Source organism: Macrosteles quadrilineatus, unplaced genomic scaffold, assembly GCF_028750875.1.
Source record: "Macrosteles quadrilineatus isolate MER2022 unplaced genomic scaffold, UCM_ALF_1.0 Scaffold_2__2_contigs__length_208266976, whole genome shotgun sequence".
Lineage (NCBI taxonomy): Eukaryota > Metazoa > Arthropoda > Insecta > Hemiptera > Cicadellidae > Macrosteles > Macrosteles quadrilineatus.
The window spans coordinates 177,298,235-177,322,477 of NW_026542595.1; the positions used below are offsets into that span (position 1 = coordinate 177,298,235).

The 24,243-nt window shown below is 37.2% G+C and overlaps 1 protein-coding gene across 1 annotated transcript in view; it reads left to right on the plus strand.

Annotated features, from left to right (window-relative positions):
- The window catches only part of LOC128988209 (protein expanded-like), a 54,218-nt gene that overhangs the window by 17,139 nt on the left and 12,836 nt on the right, over positions 1-24,243 (plus strand). Inside the window, exons 2-8 of the mRNA XM_054409479.1 lie at positions 2,336-2,492; positions 7,189-7,288; positions 18,104-18,183; positions 20,480-20,559; positions 21,453-21,654; positions 22,144-22,380; positions 23,137-23,202. Of these exons, the coding sequence (XP_054265454.1) occupies positions 2,373-2,492; positions 7,189-7,288; positions 18,104-18,183; positions 20,480-20,559; positions 21,453-21,654; positions 22,144-22,380; positions 23,137-23,202 (885 nt within the window). The 5' untranslated portion in view covers positions 2,336-2,372. The remainder of the gene's footprint in view (positions 1-2,335; positions 2,493-7,188; positions 7,289-18,103; positions 18,184-20,479; positions 20,560-21,452; positions 21,655-22,143; positions 22,381-23,136; positions 23,203-24,243) is intronic.

The window sequence follows — 24,243 nt, forward strand, 5'->3', positions numbered from 1 at the left end:
TTGTTTATGTGTCAAATACTGCTTCCATAAGGATTACATTGAAACTATTGAGACCCAGTGGGGCGGATTCCTGAGAGACTTTTTTAACGCCATATAGATGTTGGCACTCACCGATATGGTCTTTATCACCATGCAAAATTTGAAAACGATTGATTCAGCCGTCTAGGAGGAGTTTGCGTATTACGAAATGCATAAGAGTCGACGTATAAGAGCTTCGCTCGCTTCGCTCGCTCCGCTCAATAATACTATGAGCAGCTGATTGACTATTATAACTACGATTTAACCTGTCATTTCGTGTTTATAATTTCGGTATTTCTGAACTTTCTGGACTTTTCTTTTAAACGTTTTTAAAACATTCCTACGATCTTAATAAACAAGAAAATACCTTTAAAGCATTTTTTTAGGCGTGGAAACCACTTCAAATTACAAAAACATACGGAACTATATTCTCAAAACGCGGAGCACATTTCTTGCCGAGGAAAAATAGCGGAGTGATACGGATCACGGGTACTACTTTCTCTAGTGCACCTATTTGTGTTGCCAGCTGAACCTAAAACGTGTTGTATAGTGTTTGAAAGACTAATTATTTATATGCTTTATAGTGACTGTAGGAAAAATATAATGTGTAACACGAGTGAAAAAGGCCTTTGCTGCACTCGAGATCATCTCGTAAACATTGCTCTCGTGTGCAGCAAAGTGCCACTTTAACCACTAGTTACACAAATAACTATTTCCTACAGTCACCCGACAAAGTTGGCTTCCTTGTACTGTTTATAGTACAGAAAGCTGCTAATTGCTGCATATTTATACTTTGCCGTACGGTTTATACTTTGCCGCACATCAGGATTCCAACGAAACAACACAAAACAGCGTAGTTCTATTATGCACGTAATCCGTGTACGCTTGGAAATAGGTTGGCAACACGATAATAATACTATGAGCAGCTGATTGACTATTATAACTACGATTTAACCTGTCATTTCGTGTTTATAGTTTCGGTATTTCTGAACTTTCTGGACTTTTCTTTTAAACGTTTTTAAAACATTCCTACGGTCTTAATAAACAAGAAAATACCTTTAACGTATTTTTAAGGCGCGGAAACCACTTCAAATTACAAAAACATACGGAACTATTTTCTCAAGTCGGAGCACATTGCTTTCCGAGGAAAAAATAGCGGAGTGATTCGGACCGGTACTTCTTTCTCTAGGGCACCTATTTGTGTTGCCAGCTGAACCTAAAAACGTGTTGTATAGTGTTTGAAAGACTTATTATTTATATGCTTTATAGTGGCTGTAGGAAAAATATAATGTGTAACACGAGTGAAAAAGGCCTTTGCTGCAGTCGAGATCATTCCTTAGGTAAACATTGCTCTCGTGTGCAGCAAAGTGCCACTTTGCTCACTAGTTACACAAATAACTATAGTTTTTTTTGGTACGGTCTTTATAGCTTTTTCAAAAGATATAGAGTGATGAACATTGTCGCTCACATTGTTTTTATTTAATTCTTTTAGGGTGTTGGGGCTTAATAACCCTGAGCTTGACCTTTCAAGTACCTTAGTGGCCCGTTTCGTTCTTTCAGAAACCAACAAAATCCTAAACGTATTCCAGCCAGTAACAATGGTCCTGCCTTTGTGTTACAAAGTCAAATTCAGATCTTCAAGCGTAGTAAGCGCTTCATCTAGATTGTGGGGTAGAGAGTACCTGGCAGAAGTGTTCGTAAAAGGTAATCGTCCACTATATGGGTTATGGAGTTTCATCCCCATAGTCACAAGACTGTTCTGGCATCTGTCGTCACTTGAATTCCTCGAAATTCCTCTTACCTACTAACTGAATCGTTCACTGGTTCTGGTATTCGTTTAAAACAACGATTAACTAATACATATTCAAACAAAAAGTGGATGTATGTGAGATGATTGAACTCGTATCTTTGTTACTGACTAAGTTTATAAAGCAATTGTTTAAGTCAGCTTCAGTTAAATAATTGGGTCTAGACATTTTCAGCGTTCAGTGTTTTTCTCAGGACAAAGATGGGAATTTTCTTATCATCTCCGTGCTTCTTGAGCAGTTCAGTAAACACAGTACCCCATACGTTGTGAAGAGCTTTGAACAACAAAAATACCGGTGTCTTCATAAACAGACGTGAATACTGTTTGGGTAGATGTTTGTCAAGTTCTCATTGAAAAAAATAAGGAAGGGGTATTATACTAATGTGTTACTTTTAAATGTATGATTCTGTTGTCGTGTGTTATTACGTCCATATTGTAGCACAATAAGCGATGTTTATATCTTGAATGAACTGTTGTTGCTGTGTTGTTACATTCATGTTGTTGTTGCAGGTCGGAAGTCACAGTAACACTCGGGATGTAGCACAGTATGCGCAGTGGGACCGTAAGCGCCCCCGTGCAGTCTTGTGGTTTTGGATTGTCCGCTCCCAACGCTCGCTACGCAGCTGTTCAGCTTTTAACCAATCAATTTTTGTACTTCATTGTTGAGGTAAGTGGTAAGTTCACGTACAAGTAGCGGTGTAGTAGTAATATTAATTTTGTATTAAAAGGGGTGGTTATATATATGGAGGATGATGTCCAGCAGCTAGTGGTCTCCATTACTCTATGGCGTGTGTAGTCGTAGGTATCGTCTACTAATGGTCTCCCTCCATCGCTCTATGGAGTGTGTAGGCATCGTCTACTTGTGGTCTCCCTCCATCGCTCTATGGAGTGTGTAGGCATCGTCTACTAGTGGTCTCCCTCCATCGCTCTATGGAGTGTGTAGGCATCGTCTACTAGTGGTCTCCCTCCATCGCTCTATGGAGTGTGTTGGCAGCGACTAGTGGAGTTGCCTTCATCGCTCTATAGAGTGTGTAGGCAGCGTCTAGTGGCCTCCATTGCTCTATGGAGTGTGTAGGCAGCGTCTAGTGGCCTCCATTGTTCTATGGAGTGTGTAGGCAGCGTCTAGTGGCCTCCATTGTTCTATGGAGTGTGTAGGCAGCGTCTAGTGGCCTCCATTGCTCTATGGAGTGTGTAGGCAGCGTCTAGTGGCGTCCATCGCTCTATGGAGTGTGTAGGCAGCGTCTAGTGGCGTCCATTGCTCTATGGAGTGTGTAGGCAGCGTCTAGTGGCCTCCATTGCTCTATGGAGTGTGTAGGAAGCGTCTAGTGGCGTCCATTGCTCTATGGAGTGTGTAGGCAGCGTCTAGTGGCGTCCATTGCTCTATGGAGTGTGTAGGCAGCGTCTAGTGGCCTCCATTGATGGGAAGATGCGCCGGAAGCTGACCAGTCTCTATGTCGGTCAACGACATTGCTGTCGATGATTTTGCAAATGCGATCCTCAACTAAGTCGACGGTCCACAGCCTGATTGGGCTCTTGGTTTTATGAATGAACGGCGGTTCTTGTCACCACGTACGTGTTAGTTGGAGTTGACTGGTTTCTCCAAATTGGGAATAACTATGACAAAGTGTCAAGACAGTTATATTTTAACCAAATTTATCCTGTACTACTGGGCTTTTTATTTAGGTATGTGCGTTTGATGAAGCATAAGGGCGGGAACACACTCACCTCATCTCGTTAGATTTTTTCACGGGTGTTACCCTTGGTTTTAACCGATACAATACAATACGGTATGGGACAGGTCACGCTAGAGTAAAAACGTCCGTGATCGTATTAACTTTCCTAGGAAGTTTTTCTTACGAGGTAAGGTGGGTGGAATTGTACGTGCATTTAATTCCACTGGTAGTGGGGTATTGTGGCTTAACGGCAGGATCATTTTACGATATACGATAATTTCACGGGCATTCTGGTTTTAGATATCATGTTGGGTTTTAGCACATATTAAAAAGAGGACAGTGGTTTTAGTTAATTACGTAGTGTTAAAATGTTTACATAAACGTGTAATTGTATGATCAACTTGATGCACATTTAATTTGAACAATATTTTACAAACGTTAAATTTATTTCATTTTATTTCAAGAGCATTATTTTTTGGAGTGCATTATTGGTAGTCTGTTGGCTGGCAAGTAAATAACAGTACGTTCTCTCCAAATCTCAATTAACCCCTTTATTTAAAATCCATTAACACCGAAGCTAGGGAAAGCTGTAGACCATTTCGACTGGTCAAAGAATTTTAGGAATTCTTAAGGTATCGTGGAATTTCATCTAGATTCGAGCCAGATACTGAACCTGTTCCGGTGGAGAGAATTCGGCCTTCATTGTCGTTGGTTTCTAAATTCCTCAACGTCTACGCATCCCATGTCCAGACCATCCGCAGCAGTTTTTTGCTTGATTCTAAAATGCGGTGTACTCAACATAATATGGGAAAACTCAAACATCAGATAGTTTTCACAGTACAAGTAGTACAATAATAAACGCCACCTTTTGATTGTTAGGCAGCACTATAACCTCTCAGCTACCCAGCCAATCTAAATTGTTATTACAGTTTTTGGTTATAATAGTAATCTTGTAATGCTGTGCACTGTGCATATAGCAAAAAATTTGGAAAACCATATTGGAAATTTTTACAAAGATGCAGGTGAGTTAATGAAATATTTGTTTTCAACTTGTTTAAATATATTTGTGTCAAAATCGTTCAGTTTAAAAATACAAATACAAGTTGTTAATTTTTATCGACAGCATTATTGTATTTGGTCGTGTGTTGTTGTGTATTCCTCAGCACACAAGGCAGGTACGTGCGGTCGTGTGGACGCAGACGTATTTAAAGTGACCTTACTAAATGGGACCAAGGCAGGCAGCAAGGTTCACCGCTCATTCCTCGAACATTCATTATACCATAGCTCTGAATTTAAATTGATTAAACCTAATCCTTTTAAATCATAACATGCTTGTCAAGTGGGTGCATGTCTTAAGGTAGTTCGTGTTTTTAAATTCTTCAACTAAACATCGGTAAAAACCACCTACCTACCTGTAGCTTTAACGCTTATAGGGCTACAGAATCTCAATCCAAGGAACATCAGTCGAAAACCACGTAATCAAGCATTTATATACATTAATAGACAATTATGTTCTTTAAAACATTTTTCTCAGCTCGTGTGCATCGCTGGGAAAATCTACGCATACTGTTAGAAAGGTATTCCTATAGATGTGCAGAATCTCTTATAAATTCAAATAGGCTCAAAAATAAGTACAGAAAATTAATATTAAACAACAAAAATAACATGGGCCTTACGGGTTTCCATGCTGGTGACTTAAGACGAAAAAACAACAAAATATAAACAGAAAATCTAAAAAAATGGAAGAAATTAAAATCACATGTTTTATTTACAGCGTAGGCTGAAAATAGAGAAGCATTACATATTTTTGGTATAGTTTTCGTCCACTGGACGACCTCTAGTTACACGAAAACAGTACTGTGTAGTCGGGTGTTCTTGAATTGCGCCAACTACTCCAGGGAGCCACCCGATACGTTCCTTTTGTATAATCGAGTAGGTTAGGTTAGGCTAGGTAGATTATGTTAGTATAACCATTGACAAGGATTTATAGTCAATGGTATAACACGTAAACAGGGACATTCCTTCTGTCGGCAAATCACCCCAACCTGGCTTGGGCTTGGCGCAACTAAGAACATTGTTTTAGACCCTTTGAGAGCTTGGCGCAATTAGTGCACGACCTTCATGTTTAGCGAATTCTACTGTATAAAGCCGTTGTTCCTTGGTACATATGGAACAACCATCTTGATCCTTTTTACAAGTCTGGGACCATTGAACTTGTTCGTTTTAGAGCCCACCAGGAGCAAAGGAGCAAAACATAAGACACTGATTTAGAAATACTACACAGTGTTTGGTAAAAAAAATGAAAAATAAACAATCAAATGTAACCCTCATTCTATCTATTCATGCTTTTTATTTGACGAAGAACATTTAGCTTCTCAAGAGAAAATTGCTTAGACTTTCTTTGGCATTTTAGGTTAATGTATTGCAATATTTGACAATTCGTAAGCTTCTAGGGTGACAAAAAGCTTCATATAGACAGATTTATCCGTAATTAGTCATGAAAATGTTATTATTTGTATGCTTGTGGAGGTTTAAGAAAGGCCTCGACACTCTATTATAATGTTTCAAAGGAAACTATAGTTTCATCATACAGCTGTGCATACAAGTGAAAAGATAAATATATATGTAAGAGACGTGAAGGGAGGTGCAAGCCAACATGCATAACTAGGCAGGCTCTTCGTTTGGTTGTAAAACATTCCTGAAATAAGCTCACGCTTGATTCAGCCACCGTTTGTAAAATGGTCTAACGAGACCGGCTTTATCACAGGAACTGGAAAGGATGGAAGCCAAAATTTAAGTAAAAAAATATAGTTATAGGAGTAATTAGAAACGCACTTTGAAATCAAGTAAGATAAAGACTATAGAGACTGCAATATTGTGGCAAAAAGTAATGTTATATTTAAGTAACAAAAATGCTAGTTTATTGAAGCATATTCTCGTCCACAGGTGAACTATCCAATGAACCGTCCTCTCCATATTTTTCACTTCGTTAATATTTCAGTTGAGAAATTGAGAACTGCGTTGAGTACGTTTGATGATTGAAATCCTGTCAATAGATTTAAATGTCGAGTGACTTGGACATTTTGTTTAATGCATCAAAATGATGTGGTTTTCAACGAGTTTGTAATTTTATCAACAGGGAGGTCGAAACACAGAGAAAAGGTCTGCAAACTGACAAATTTTTTTGTTTTCAAAACTTCTCATCTTGAACTCAGTATGATCATCTGACTAAAAATCGACTTGGCAACATGGTTCGCTAAACTCCATTTTATCGCCATACTTCACTTAAATTTGTGTAAAATTACGCACAATTTCGTCCCATTTCCATGATTTAATATGTTAATTTTACTTTAAACCTTTTTCTTCTTAGCTCTCTTCATGAGAAGACACTCATGTTTTTTCCGCTCTACAATTTGAGACGGAAAATCTTTCCTAGTCTCAGTGTGGTTTGATTCTACTATGAAGCAGTAGGTAGCTTGGTTTATTTCGAAATAGCAGTACAAAGGCCATGGTAAGATATTATAGTAAGAATCATTTGAGTTGATAAATGAAAGGACATTTGAATGGTGTTAGATCCTAAGCATCAGTGTCTTTGAACTCCTATGTTGTATATGCTTATTGAGTCTTCTCTTGTAACCCCGTTTAACCTTTTGCCCCAACAGTGTCTAATTAACGTTTGTTTTGCCTCAGCCCAAGTCACGAACCCGTGAACTCTACGCGGAAACATGTCGCCATCTTGCAGCTTCAGGGATGATGGACACCGAGCTCTTCGGCTTGGCGACGGCGTCCGGTAAGTTTACATTTCATACTAAAGAAGTTGTCAGTAATATTCCTACTAATAAAACACATACATTAGATAACAGATTTGTTAGATGTAGATGGCCTTGCTAGACAAGTTCTTCCTTTGGTAGACTGCACGCATCACCTAAGATTCGATTCGGAGAGGTATAGCCTACCTTCTTTGCCACCTACATAGGTCCAAGACGGCGGCGCATTGAATTCAGTGATGTTACGTCTAATGACAAGCCATACGTTTATTTGCACCTTCCCAAACTTTCTTCGTCTTTTTAGTCGGACTGGATACAGCATCAGCTGAGATGCGGAGATCTGTTGACAAGGTTCTCTTCTTCGTGACTCGTGACTTACTCCAGATTACTCGAAAGTGCAGCAAATGAAGCGTTGATTTATCTCTCACATCTCTCACTTTAGGGTGTGAGTCCCTCTCCCTCTCTGTCTACTTCCCCCATGAGAAATCATTTGCAAAGTAGTCCTGCCAAAGGTAAATCAATCAATTTGAATTAGGATTTTCTCTATTTTCCTGGATTCTTTTTACACTATCTTTCCGTTTTCCACAAGTCACGACTCTAAACACACATTGCACTCTGCGTATACGTGTGCGTGTGTGCGCGTATGCAGGTGCAACCCAAGGCCGAGCCGAGGTCGACTGCCGAGTGCTAACTACCGGGAAGGGGGGGAGGGCATCCTAAATTTCGCCCACGGTTCCCCAGCTTCTCCGATCTGATAGATGGTTGATAGTAAATTTTCACCGCGCGAGGCGAACGAAACCCCGACACCTCCTTGTGTTATGGGAATTCCTCCCGAGTATTTATTGCTTTTGATTGAAATCGAACGTTTTTTGTCCGAGGGTATTTGCATAGTTATGCCTATCTGTTGTCACGGGTAGGAATGTTGATTTTAGCTTACGTACGTTGTTATTTATCTCACCTCCGGGCTCGGGAGGACGTGCGGTTTGATTCCGATTTTCGAATTGCCTTCGCGCTGCGATCCGATTTCTCTTAATTAAATCTGGAATGCCGGTCCCCCGGCGAAAATTCCCACATGTCTGAGTTTATGCCGTTTCAGAAGTTTTCGTTACGCTCGGCGTGTCGTGTTAGTGGAACTTTAAGATTCTTAAAATACTTGATTTTTATACCAGTAGTCTTAAAATTCTGGTTGAGCTACCAGTTTACCATGATTTATACATTCGGATCGCGAACTTTACTAGTTTATGTTTATTTAAAACATGAACCTTGTGGTGAAGTCATACGGATTTTGGTCTCTTCTCTTCCAAACGCTACAATTTCAGTGTTTATGCCAAGCGTAACATTTGGACATTCGTGTTTATGCGAAGAAAATTTGGATCGTAATCGTAATTCTACATTCGACATTCGATGCTCAGAAATTATTACAATTTATTACATGTGACAGAGTGCAAATAACTCTGACTTATACAACCTTTTTACTAACATTGTTAGAATTGGACTCCAGAACCACGGGTCTGGCTCGACAACGGGTCCGTCCGTGGCGCCGCCAGTGGATGAGGTGGTATTATTAGGGATGAGTTGATTACCTCTTAAAGTCAGTTTTTTATATTCTTGGTCGTGTGTAAAGAAGTATATATTTTGGAGATTTTGTTTGATGAAGTCGATTACTCCCTATGCGTTCACGAGAAGCTTTATCGAAAGATACTTCTGAAACCTTTCACCGTCTCTATTTTATGACCGTAGTTTAAATAACAGTTTGAATCGTATATTTTTATTCAGTTTGCCACTCGCCAAGTTCCTAGATGTACGACACTTATACATGGGAATACCTTCTTGAATTTCCTTCGAAAAATAACAGTTGGAAGCGTGTATTTGTTTTTTAATTCACCAATAGCGAATATTCTACAACTGGGCTACTTGCAGAATATTTACCTTGGGTTCTCTTCGAAAATAACAGCTACAGACTTATATTGTTTTCTTTTCTTTCAATTTAACCACAAAGTTGCTATATCTGACAAACTTGCAGAGTATCAGAATATGTTCCTTATTTCCTCTCTAACACCAATTCACCACACTCAAACTCAAGCATCAACTATCAGACTACAAACATCGATGAGTCGATGACTCCCACATTGACATACTACGCCTTATCCAGTACCCCCCCCCCCCCAATTACGATAGAATTAGAACTTTTACTAGCTATGTAAACTCCTACAACCCAAAACCGCGCATTTCCCCCGGGGATTTTGAAATTTGGGCGCGCAGTTCGTAAAGCTGAGCAAATCCAGGGTTCGGAATGCTGCCGAGCGGGTCGGCGCGCCAGCCTGTTGGAGTGGACTGTACTATGTCAGCCCTCTAATAGACGAGTGGTGGGTCGGGGGGGGGGGGGGGATTGTATTTTATAATATGCCCGGCTACCGGACTTGTGCGCTGCCTCGTGGCTGGACCCGTGGGCCGCGACCCAAACGTCGGTTGCCCTTTTGTTCCCGGTTTTGGCTGCAGCGGGGTCACCGATCCCTCTATATTCAATAACAGAAATGTCTTAAGCTTTAAGCTTAGTGTAAAATATTGTTTGCTGTGATTCACTTTTGGATGCTGAAAAACGTTTTACGTTATGTAAAAAAGTGTTTTTATATGGCATTGGATTTGCCATCTATATGGACCAACTGTGGCCTGTTTGTAAAAATAATATAGATGAACAGTCCCGGAGTGTGCTGCCGTCTTTGGTATACTGTAGTAGAAATCTCATCTATATGGACCAGCCTTAGCCATATTTGTATCCAAAAAGAATTTAGTTGAATGAGCCAAAGTGTACAGCCTAAAATTCTATTTGCTCCCTTGTGTTTTTGTTCTGTGATAGTTGATGCTACGTAAAAGTCGGTATAATTTACATTGAGTACCTCCTCTTTGAGTTCGTTAACAGTTCGTTGACAGGTTAAGGTGTAAGAGAGGGCCATGTGGCCCTAACTTTGCCTGATTGAATAAATCATTTTCATTTCATTTAATTTCGTTAAATTGAGATATTCAACAAAATGGGTAGTTTACATCTGTTTCCATCAGTAGAGTAATTCAATGTTAATATTTTTTTTATTGACTAAAATGTAAATACGAAAATGGAATGCCTAGTTCCATTCATTTTCATAGGCTTACTTGCACATCTTTAGATGTAATTCAACACTTTCCTCAAACGTAATTAAAACTCTTTTTAAATGACAACACTTAAGTTGATGGTGTGGAATTTGAATTTTTATAGTGTTAACAATATAATTTTCCTACAGTCACCTAAAAATGTACATGTTCTCTCACTGATTTGAGAAAGCAAAGTGGCCAATTCGCTCATCAGTGAGACAATGTTAACATTGTCTCACTCCAGATTTGCAACGTGAAGGCACGTTTCTCACTTTGCTCACTAGTTGCACAAATAACTATTGCACAGCAATGATAACAATGATTACACAGCACTTTCAAGTGCAATTCTTCCTCTTAAACAATAAGTACCCCGAGTTATCTTCTAAGAATTTGGCTGCGCAATTCATTTGACTTTTTTAATTATGTAAACAGCTTCTTAATGTTTACACCCCTGAAAAAATATTATGGTAACGAGTTAGCATCACTGAAACTAGTATTAAATTTGGGTTACAGCTAACATTATCTCAGTCTTTACATCTAACTAGATTCTATAGAAATACCTTACATTAAACTAACAGTTCTTTCTTTTAACGCATTGTCTTAATCCCAAAATGGTTTCTACATCTTCATTCAACAATTATAATTGTACTAGTGCACCTGTTGCTCTATTAATTGCAAAGTACAGGCGTTATTTCAAAACGAATAACAGTAATAATTTCCGATGCCTTACAAGAGTCAACTCAAAGATAATGTAATCAATCACTCCACTCAGTTGCCGAAACTGAAAACGAACTCACTCTGAACACGAACGCTCTTCTGTGTAACATGACTGTGTTTACTATGAACAGCTGTAATTATAGTTCGGCCGCTTAGAAAACGACCTGCGCGCTAATGCTAAACCAATGCTGGAGGAGGTCGCTTTCTAAGCGGCCGAACTATAGTAAAAATGCAAATTATTCGTCTGTTTCAGCATAATATACAAAATCTTATGGGATTTTGATGGCAAAGCCCGACTTTTGTTACAGTACAGGAAATGGTGAAAGGGGGTGTCTATACAAAAATACTTAATTTTGACACATCGTTTGTAAAAATCCGTCCATTACTGACGGAGGAGTTGTGTTTCGTAGAAATCGCCTACTGTATATATAAAAGGATGTTAATTGTCCCGTCCAGAAACTAGCTGATTATAAATATTTTCGTCGGTAACTTGCTCTGATTAGATTTTCTTTTGTGAAAATACCAAAGTTTTTCCCTAGGTTACTTACTACCAAGGATTACTAGGGCCTATCTGCATTGCAGTATTAGGTGCTCTGAGTATTAATTATCTTTATATATTTCGAAGGCTCCCATCCCACAACCAGCCGTGTAATACCATAGCCGTCTCTACACTGTATTCGCCAATACCAAAATTTGCCAGGTGTATTGTATTCAAGGTTTTCTGTATTTAGCATTTTTGTATCCAGCGGCATTACTCGAAATTTTCATAGTGGGTTATCAGCATAATTCTGATCAACCTCATTCAACATTTTGGTCGAAATCTGTTAAAGCTACTTCAATAACCCCACATTAAAGTCTCCAACTAGCGAGCACTCGCTGTTGTTGAGCCAACTCTTCCTTCGATTTACTTCAGATTGTTACCTTTTGTATGCTAAAACTTGAAACTATTTTTTCTCCGTCCCAGTACTTTTTATTTCACAATGAGCGAAATATGATTGGTTATCTTGACAAATACTTTATAACCTTTCCGTTCCTGATATTTATATCTCTAAAAAAGTTTATCTCTAGGAAAAATTAATGGAACAATATAACAAATTTCTGTTACCAAGCTCATTCTGTTCCAGCAAAATGCCAAATTACTCCCAAATGACCATCCTGGCAATAAATACCGAATCGACGCGCAACAATGGAAAAAATGCCGAAATCCAAAGGTAAATTCCTGGAATTCCCGATCGTTTCTGGTAGGGGGGAGGGAAGGGGCATTTTTGGAATGTTTCGGTGCGCAGCTGCGAGCCATGATAAGATATCTGGACTCTCCCGCCACTCCAGCCTCTCGCATTCCTTCATGTAGGGGGGAGGGGGGGGGGGTGATCCCTCCCTCGGGCCGCCGACATTCCATTCCTATTGTTTCTACACAAATTATTTTTTTCTCCTTTAGGGCCAGCCAAGGCAAGGGCTCGCGCTCGCAAGGTCGCTAGGCGAGAAGTCGCCTTGGTGCTGATATAAACCCTCAACTTATGTAGGCTAATCCTGCTTTTTTTCTTGACATTGACGAATTGTTAAGATGAAAAGGATTTAATTCAAGAAAGGTTGTGGATCAAGTTAAGGTCTATATTATATTACATTTAATTCATAAACGTTTGAAATATGTCTAAAAGTTGTTCCTAGTATAACCAAAGTGGTTGGTTTTCTACAAATTGCAACTTAAGAATTTAAGTTGTTCACATTTATAGTCTGATCGGAGTTAAACATTTTACATGGTAAATGCTAAGCGAATATTGAAAAAAGTTCGTGTTGCTAGAAGTTTGTAGTTAGCGTGTACAGTATTCCACAATAATTCGTAAGTAGCTCCTAGCAGTTCTTGGGTAGTTCTCTGTTTGCAGATCACAGTTTGTACCATATAGCTACTGGATGTTATAAATTTAATGCTTATATAGCTGCTCTCATTTATCTCGGTTTTCAGTTTGTAGGTTTATACCTATTGTACTATTGTACCCACACAGACACAGTAAGTTCTTAGACGTTAGTGTAGGACTATTTAACTCATTGCAATTTATAGTTCGTTCTTAACTGTTTGAATTTAGTTTTTTTTTCTGTGCACAGTTCTTTGTTACAGCCTTTTTGATTTCAATGTTTACACTTCACAATACAGTACGCCTTTTGTAGTTCACATCAAAAATAGTTTTTTGCAGTTAACATTTCTTTTTTTGGTGACGTAGTTCACTTTCCACTGTCTGCAGTTGCAGTTCACATTTCGTCGGTTTGAAGAAGCGAGCCCAATTTTGATGTTTTCAATTCGCATTTTACTTTTGTATTTTAGATTTCGTTGTTTGTAGTTCACACTTAGTTTTTTCCAGTAATTTCGCAGTTCGCAGCTAGCACACGCACTCAGCGGTGTTTCCCAACGCAATTTCGTATGCAAGTGAGACTTGGTTATTCAATAGATTTCGCAGTACATTCCCCAGTGACTCGGGCCCGGTAAGGAATCCCGGCTATGCGGCCCGACTACAAGGTCAGTCTAACCCTACGCGTTCAGGAATGCTAATCAGCCAATGAAACTTGCATAGTCCTTGCACGCCGGGCGACTATTGATGGATCGGTTGGGTTATAACAATCACGGCGTAGACGCAGGGCAAGACCTTGAGGGTAAATTCAGTCAAGGATTGAAACAGGCAACGTTGAAGAGATTGAGGTTTGTCTAGGAATTTACATGAAGAAATAACTAGTTGAAATTGTTATCCCATTCAACATTTATAACTTTCTATTCCTAACGGGGAAATAGAAACACTGTCCAAAACCCTTTTTATCGATCAATACTAAACTCTGAAAGATCAACCTCAGGCAAACAATGATGTTGTCACGAATCACGTGACTTCATATAGAATTTTATCTCGTCCGTGCCTCGTCGTACTACGATATTCTCGTCGCTACTCGTCGTTATAGTATTTGCGAGTGTTCTCTGTGCAATACTAGCTCTATAACGATTTTATTTCAGAATTATACATTAATGACAACGTTTTTTCTGAGAACTATAGTTCTCATATATATAGTAGCCTAATTGAGATTCTCGATCATGTGGAAATGGAAGATTCCAGAACTCACATTAACGAGATTGAACTGAAGGATCTCTTTAGTTTGTATGTCTTGTTGGCCAACATATTTGCCGTGGTTACTTTTACCAGGTCTACGGATTGCACGAAGAAGGAGATGTAGTATAGATGGAGGATGGAGATTACGAGTAGAAGTAGTTGAGGAGAAAGCCACGAGGGATTATTACTGGGCCGGCGCTGGGCGTAGTTTTATGGAATACCCTGTAATCTCGTCGTCCCATCTCACAAGGCTACCGTTCATTTGTGAGCCGCAGTCAAAAATCAGATAGTCGGGTCGTCATCACAGCCTACGGAAACTATCAGGATAGACTTCTCAGTATCACTTGTATTGTAAAAATTACCCAACAATACACAAACAAATCACTCCATAACGGTGAAACACGACGGTCAGCTCATTGTTTAGATTTGCAGTATATCGCAACATCACTCAGCTCATTGTCCAACGATGCAGAATATAACAACATATCACTCCTCAGCTCATTGTCCGTTATTTCATAATATAACAACATATCACTCCTCAGCTCATTGTCCGTTATTTCATAATATAACAACAAATCACTCCTCAGCTCATTGTCCATTATTTCATAATATAACAACAAATCACTCCTCAGCTCATTGTCCATTATTTCAGAATATCACAACATATATTACTCCTCAGCTCATTGTCCAGCATTGCAGAATATCACAACATATTACTCCTCAGCTCATTGTCCGTTATTTCATAATATAACAACATATCACTCCTCAGCTCATTGTCCGTTATTTCAGAATATCACAACATATTACTCCTCAGCTCATTGTCCATTATTTCAGAATATCACAACATATATTACTCCTCAGCTCATTGTCCAGCATTGCAGAATATCACAACATATTACTCCTCAGCTCATTGTCCGTTATTTCATAATATAACAACATATCACTCCTCAGCTCATTGTCCGTTATTTCAGAATATCACAACATATTACTCCTCAGCTCATTGGCCAGCATTGCAGAATATAACAACATATATTACTCCTCAGCTCATTGTCCAGCATTGCAGAATATCACAACATATTACTCCTCATCTCATTGTCCGTTATTTCATAATATAACAACATATCACTCCTCAGCTCATTGTCCGTTATTTCAGAATACCACAACATATATTACTCCTCAGCTCATTGTCCAGCATTGCAGAATATCACAACATATTACTCCTCAGCTCATTGTCCGTTATTTCATAATATAACAACATATCACTCCTCAGCTCGTTGTCCGTTATTTCAGAATATCACAACATATTACTCCTCAGCTCATTGTCCATTATTTCAGAATATCACAACATATATTACTCCTCAGCTCATTGTCCAGCATTGCAGAATATCACAACATATTACTCCTCAGCTCATTGTCCGTTATTTCATAATATAACAACATATCACTCCTCAGCTCATTGTCCGTTATTTCAGAATATCACAACATATTACTCCTCAGCTCATTGGCCAGCATTGCAGAATATAACAACATATCACTCCTCAGCTCATTGTCCGTTATTTCATAATATAACAACAAATCACTCCTCAGCTCATTGTCCATTATTTCAGAATATCACAACATATATTACTCCTCAGCTCATTGTCCATTATTTCAGAATATCACAACATATATTACTCCTCAGCTCATTGTCCAGCATTGCAGAATATCACAACATATTACTCCTCATCTCATTGTCCGTTATTTCATAATATAACAACATATCACTCCTCAGCTCATTGTCCGTTATTTCAGAATATCACAACATATTACTCCTCAGCTCATTGGCCAGCATTGCAGAATATAACAACATATCACTCCTCAGCTCATTGTCCGTTATTTCATAATATAACAACAAATCACTCCTCAGCTCATTGTCCATTATTTCAGAATATCACAACATATATTACTCCTCAGCTCATTGTCCAGCATTGCAGAATATCACAACATATCACTCAGCTCATTGTCCAGCATTGCAGAATATAAGATATCACTCAGCTCATTGTCCAGCATTGCAGAATATCACGACATATCACTCAGCTCATTGTCCAGCATTGCAGAATATCACGACATATCACTCAGCTCATTGTCCAGCATTGCAGAATATCACAAGATATCACTCAGCTCATTGTCCAGCATTGCAGAATATAAGATATCACTCAGCTCATTGTCCAGCATTGCAGAATATAAGATATCACTCAGCTCATTGTCCAGCATTGCAGAATATAAGATATCACTCAGCTCATTGTTCAGCATTGCAGAATATCACAACATATCACTCAGCTCATTGTCCAGCATTGCAGAATATAAGATATCACTCAGCTCATTGTCCAGCATTGCAGAATATCACAAGATATCACTCAGCTCATTGTCGAGCATTGCAGAATATCACGACACGATACATGACTGAGCTCATTGTCCAGCATTGCAGAATATAAGATATCACTCAACATATTGTCCAGCATTGCAGAATATCACGACATATCACTCAGCTCATTTTTCAGCATTGCAGAATATCACAACATATCATTCAGCTCATTGTCTAACATTGTAGTTCATCACAGCTAATCCCCTAACTGTCTATAATTGGAGTTTACATCACATCATTTAACTCATTGTTCCAAAGCTCAGTCAAGTCATAGACAAATAGAAATTAATAGCTAACCATTACTGAAATCCCATTTATTGCTAAACTGAATCCAGTGTTGCTTATACTATTAGCTGAATATACAGGGATTTCTATAAACTAGGTTCTGTACTCCTGGTAATGGGGAAAAATTAATGGGAGTTTGGGAACAATTCATACCGACTTAACCCCCTTTACTACATATAGATCATTTTGTTCTTCTTCAACCTATTATTGTCTTTCAATATTTTGCAATCAATCTTTTTATGACACCGGGTATGTGTATTAAGGTAATGGAACACCTTGGTGTGTATTCTATTTTGGAACACTTTAATAGAATTTTGTTACTTATAAGTTATAAAATTACTCAAAATTACTTATCTATATAGGCCTACTTATTTAATACGCAAGCAGGTTTTTTGTGACAATTACTCCTCCGAAACTACTGAACCGATTTACATGTTCTTGGTGTCATTGGAAAGAGCGTAACGTGAAGTTGTGCAGGAAACTTTCTTTTTAGGGAAATAATTTAGAGGGTGAGGCCCTGGGGCCCTTTAAAGTTGCGTATTTCTCCATAAGATTAACACGGGAAACAAATATTGCTATGAAACTCCAGCTGTTGTCAGAAATTAAAAGTGAGAAGAAGAACATTATGTTGATTGTAACCTGTCAATAAGTTTGCTAATTTACCAGTTATTTGCTACAAACATTTACTTGGTTGAAATGAAATAGTTACTATTTGAATTTGGGTTGATGTAAATATTACAATGGAAAAAAACGAGAGAGCCTGGATAAATTGATATACTAAAAAAAATTGAACTAACACTGTGCTGCATTTCTTAATAATTATTGAAAGACCCAATTTGCAAACTATGGAAATATCGGAAAGTCATAGAAAACAACCAAGGAGAAAAAAAAGAAATAATGTTTTTTTAAATTTATAATCGTTATTATGGACAACCTAATGCGGCTATTGAGTAAGGCTATTTGTAGAAAACACTAAAAAAAACAATATCAGCTTTTGAAAAATGACAAGATATTTACCGTACAAGAAATGTTGATTATATCGACCTGTTATGTACGCATCTTGAGTATTTCCATAATATTTGAATTGAATCTTTTATTGAAAGTCATCAGAAATTATGACTGTTAGTCGTTTTAAAATAACGCCTGAAATTCTTAGCAATTGCTCGAATTCGAGCAACAGGGACACTAGTAAGTTATAATGAAATGTTGTTTTACAGATGGAGAGTATTTGTTTGCTGACCCGGACTACAAGCTGTCTAAATATGCCCCTAAAAACTGGCGATCTTCGTCCACCAATGTAAGTACAGCATAAATATATAATTCAAAAACATATTTTTCATAAATTAAGACTGTTTCTTATTTCTCTGTGTCTGCAGTAAACTTAAATCTTGATAATGAGCGGAAAATTTGACTATTCACAGAAATATACTATCTCATTCCCATGTGTCAAGGCTGTACTTATAATAACACAATGGTTAAATTCAGCCACCAACAGTCTAATTGTATAATTTATTTTACCATTTTCAGCCTTGAAACATAGGATTGATGACCTGTAGACTTGTTCACCATGCAGTACCATGTTATAGCTTTATTATGAGTCTGGTTTAGCATATTGTGTCATTGATCTAATAGTTTTGTTTACTTACACAAGTAGTGTTGTTTTGCTGCACAGTCTTGTTTCGTGACATGTTTATTGTTTTCCCAACTGATTAATATCTTCTTGTGTTTAGTACAAAAGTAAATGTAAGTAAAACTGACAAGACTTATTACGTATTGTGTATTTTTTAAGATACCTAATTAAATAAGAAATTAGGATTGAACTAATTATAAATTGAAGTACCAGGAGGACCCAGCATTGCTCGGCTTTTCAACACAATTAATTCAATGGTTCCACCGGTTCACTATTACTCCCTACCTCCATTTGTAAGGATAGCATCTCACTGTCCTCCAATCATAAATTAAAATCCTCTTTGGTTTAAGGTTTGTTTATGATCAGCTGTTATATTTATTTATTTTTGTTTCTTGATGTTTAAAATTTGTGTTGTTATTTCGTTGCTAAAGTAGTAACCTATAAAGGCTCAGTGAAACATTTTTTACTTTTGATTAATTTTTTTAAGTATTTAGATTTTTGTTGGCAGTTTTAACTGCATGAAATATGATTTTGGGCCAGGGATAAATCATCTATAACATTTGAAGGAAAGATGTCGATGCCGGTTTCGAGATCTTTCTGCAAGCGAAAAGCAAGCATGCATACAAAGAAACATAGCTTATATCCTATAGGATTGCAAGGTTGGCCGATGAATAAATATTTAGTATCTCAGAATCCACTAACATTCCATCTTAAGTAGTTTTTTTTAGTAGCCCTTAGTAAACCAACTTTAAAGAAAATTTAAACTGTATTGGACAGAAATCGCAATATTAATTAGAACATTGTCAGTTGATCTAAAGTTTTGAGGATAATCAATTGGTTTCAAATCTAAAGGTACATTCCATTTTCAAGTAAACTACCAAGCTTTATGAATAATTTTGTACAACGTTTTTGTGTGTTTGTAAGCCTGCTTTATATGATTCTCTACCGCCCTGTTGATACAAATTATTATTTATTTCCTTATATTGAACTTGAGAGTGAATCTTAAGGTTTGAAACCTGTTTTTTCACTATCTTTTATTGTTTAGCTGTGCAGTTGGAAGTAAAATTTTAAAAGTATACTTTGTAAACCAATGTAAATAACCAAAGTATATTATAAAGCCACAAATAAGTTCATTCCACCTTCAACAGACTTATAATTGTTGTATCAAACTCACACGGATTGTTTTGATCAGTCCTAAAAAACAAAGTTATTAAAAGTACTTTGACTTTTTCTCTTTGCGCTTCAAAGATTCATTACGATAAAAGTTTTAAGTCCCGTAGTTATGGCAAGTCATTAACCGTCGGATTCCCTAGTCGATTGAAGGATTTTGCAATCCACGGCGGGACGGAGCTGAATGGGCCGCTTTGTTCCCCATATTTGGTCACTGCCGCGCCCTCAAGACCAGTTTTTTATCACCGGCACATACAAGCATTCACATGTGCGCTTTTTGTTTATGAAAAGCCGACTATTTACCTTTATATTCTCCCTTGGTTTCTTCTCCAGATTTTCCTTGTGACAATCCAAGTGTTGACATGCAACAATTTCATTGGTATTGAGACATATTATAATTTCGGTAAAAACAAAAGCATTATTGGGAAAATTATAAAATTTCCCAATTTTTACCAGTCGAGTAGATTGAATAAATTTGGATGCTACTGCTCTTTATTATCTACTATATTGATATGCTGAAAATGGTAGGCTTATGGTAACTCGTTGAACTGTAAGCAATTAGGCTTGGCACCAAATTTGTGCCATTAGAGCACCCGATGTAGTTTTGCTAAACAAAATATAAATTTAAGAACTGACTGCAAATTCTGATACAGTTCAAATATGATACTTGTACACAAATTGGAGTACATTTTAAACTCAATTGCGAATAAACTGGATGTGAAATGTGCCCTGAAATTGTTGGTAAAAGTATTTTTCAAGTACAATATAATAATACTTGTTTGTTTGTTAACAGGGACTGGATTGCAATGGAAAACCCCTTTTGGTTCTCCATTTCAGGGTCAAATTCTACCTTGAGAGTCCGCTCCTGCTCAGGTGTGTACCCCACTATAAATACAGAGACAAATATGGCATATAACTCTAATAAATTTCAAACTTAAGCCGTTATTTGAATCTTCCAAAATATGATGCTAAAATATATTTACCCGTATTCTGTGATTTAACTCATTGTAAAGTATGAAGTATTTTTGTCAGTGACTAAAATAACATTTTTGACTTTTCTTCAATAAATAACTTCTTGATCAGCATTGTACGTGTTATTAAATTTACGGAAAGTAAATAAAGATACGTCTTATAACACTTAAAACATATATTTACGCTTCTACTGTTACTCACAAGACGGTAAATATACAAAAGATGGTAAGTGGTGATCGATTTCGATTGGATACTCCAATCATCATCAGACCCAATAGGCGAATCTGTTGTAGAAGCGTAAATATATGTTTTAAGTGTTATAAGACGTATCTTTATTTACTTTCCGTTTTCTTCAATTTCCGAGCTAATTCGAATCTACAATAGTTAAATAATTTGGAAAAGTTGACGCGCAGATGAGCTGAACAGTTTTTTAAAATCATTTGTTTGTAGTAAAGTATTTTGGGATAAAAGTATAAATCATCATTCCAACCAACAAATTATGCATTAAAAGAGATGAGTCATTTATTCAGTAGACATTTAAATTTAGAGACTGACACATCAATTACTAATCTAACGACTAAGCTGTGCTGCATGTAATATAAAGCAATAACAGTGAACAGTGATAACTTTACAGATTGCTTGTAAAAACAGGTATAAGTTTTATCACAGTTTAATTTAAGTTTTTTCAAATATCAGGAATGATTAAAAACTGGCACACTTCTATCTACTACTCGAATAAAATTCCAACTTAACAATTGACATTGCACTAATCAATGTGATGATATATTTTACAGAGACGAGACATCACGCCACCACTACTACCGACAGTTGCGCTACAATGTGGTCGCACGCGGGTTGGTGCACGCATGCGCCTCTGAGGAAGTTCTCTACCTGTTGGCCGGGCTTGCGCTGCAGGCAGACTTTGGCGACTACAGCGCATTGCCACCCCAGTCACTACAGAACTACTTCAAACCCGCGGACTACTTTCCTCAGCAGGTAGGTTGGAGATTTCTCTAGGTAATTTCACTTGAAGGTCTTCTTTGGAGAGTGAGTCGCTCAGTCGGTAGCGCCTCAGACTTCTGACCCAAGACATGTGGTGGGTTCGTATATTGGTACCTGCCACTAATTTATCAGTACATTTCACCCTGTACCGGCTCACCAAGTACTTGTCCGGTGGAATTCTAAGGAAGAGAAAAAGTAAAAATAAAAATTTACATCCTCCACAATGTGAAGGAATTGTTTCCTACCTCAACCAATCTTTATATCTTTAATATTCACCAGGTCTGAGTTAGTACAAAGCTATAAAAATTATTTCACTAGTCCCAGATGTTCATTCCTTGGATTAAAATATCCAGTTGTGTCACCACAAGAAATTCATTTAAATGGTAGAATCTCAACTTCAATCTGTGTTTAGATTGTTCAACCAAAACAATTCATGTAATCAAGAACATCGATATTGTTAGCCTAATTAATAACTTCTTACAGATGGTATCGAGCGGGAGTGAGGCGAGAATTGTACAGACAGCTGCCAGTCTCCACCGAGCGTACCGGGGCCTGTCGCAAGCCGAGGCCGAGAATCAATTTATCCGAGAGGCATCGTCGCGTGACACCTCCCCTCTCACTCACAACTCCCACCTGTATCGTCTAAAGCAGCGCAAGCAGGACGCTGGGCCTGGTAACGTGCTGTTAGCGATCTGCACCCGGGGAATAGAGCTTTATCAGGTAAACCCAGTGGCTAAAATGATTTTTGGTAAAATTGTCAATCTTGCATTCTGTGTAAGTTATCTTTGATTCTTCATTCAGAGTAAATATTTCCTTTCTGTTTTAGAGCTGTAGCCAGTTACGTTTAGGTAGTTGAATTGAGTCGGCGATGTCAATTACTCATTTCTGTAAAATATGCCCTTTTCATCCATGTCAAACTGTACAACAACACATTGTAAAATATTTCACCTTTTTATCCATGCCAAACTGTACAACAACATGTTGTAAAATATATATCATATTTTATATTACTTCAACTACTGTAAAATCAAAAACAAACTGGCCTTAATAATTAGTAGACCATGTAAGGGACTCCTTTAACAGTGTTGTAGATGTTTGTAAAAAACTAAAATTGGTCCATGATGCCTACTTCAGTACAGTCTAAAAAAATGGTAAAATGTAGTTGGAGTAGAAAAATATACAAATTCAAAAGTTAAACATTAGAAATAAGTGTTTACTTCATCCTCCAATTATTTTTTAAGGGAAAACTAAAAAGATTGATGATTTTAAAATAATTTTAAACTTAATTTTCCCTGTTTTCCTTCTTTGATTAACTCTAATTTTTGCCAAATAAAATAATGTAGGCTCATGACTCTTTTACTTATTCTCAGTGTGTCTGCAGTGTACAACATACAATTTTTTACCGTACTTTTTTAGATAATAACTCCCACTAAGTCAAATCGTAACCTGGATTTTTATTGATTATTCTGTCTACAGGAGAATTCTACCAAAGCATTAAGCGGAACTTTTTTATGGAACGACATTGGCAAACTGTGTTTTGATGTAAGTATTATTAGGTAATAAGTTTTGCATATATTTTGTTTAACTGATCACATTTAATTTATGTTAATTAGGAAAAAAACATTCTACCCAAATAATAGAGTGTTCTTTGAAATTATTTTCTCAACTGATTACTTACAGTTGAAAACACAAAAAAGAAATCAGCTTTGACATTTCTATTAACCAAATGTTTCTTCGATTGGCCGCTCAGGTATAATTTTCCTGAAGTAATTCAGTGGCTCTTCAATTAACACATTGAGTTATGATCTGTCTACCGCTGTCCCAGGCGCTGTAGCTCAGTAATTAAACGCTTTGCGAATTTAATTGAGGCTCGGTCCACAATCTTGCTATGTATATTGTGTTTAATTTATGTAAATAAATGTATAGACCGTCACACGGTGTTGTCCTCATTAGTACAATGTTATTCATAACATTTAATCATTAACATTCTTTTTTTATGAGTTGCACGTTTTTTATGAGAACCGGACCTGGAGAGGCAGTTTCTCACACTTTTTATTCCTCGGACCAACTTAAATTAGTCCTCTACATTTTCACAGGCTTTCTGTAACTCCCGGATTTAATTGCAGCTATGAATGGCATTAGCTATGTTGCCTGTGAATTCATTGATAAATCTTGACAATTACTCTAATTCTTGCTACAATAAAGTCCAATTTTGTATGCATTCCCACAACTGTTAAAGAAAAAAAACAATTATAATATTATAATAGTATAGTTTCCTAGTATAGTATAGTAGTTATTATAGTATTCCACCTCAAACCCTGGTCAAATTAATTATTGAGATTATCTTTTAATTATTTTGTAGACACAATCAAAATGCAGAGATGACGGAAATAAAATATTTGACCTTCATCTTACATTTAATAGTTTTAGTAGAGGTAATAATACTTAAATATTGTTTGAGAAAACCGTTGAAAAAATGTAGAACAGTAATGTAGAAACAATAATTAAATTTTGTAATTGTCAATAATGTTAAATTACACTACTATAATAACTATTACCATATTTTAAATTTCTCTGTCTCGA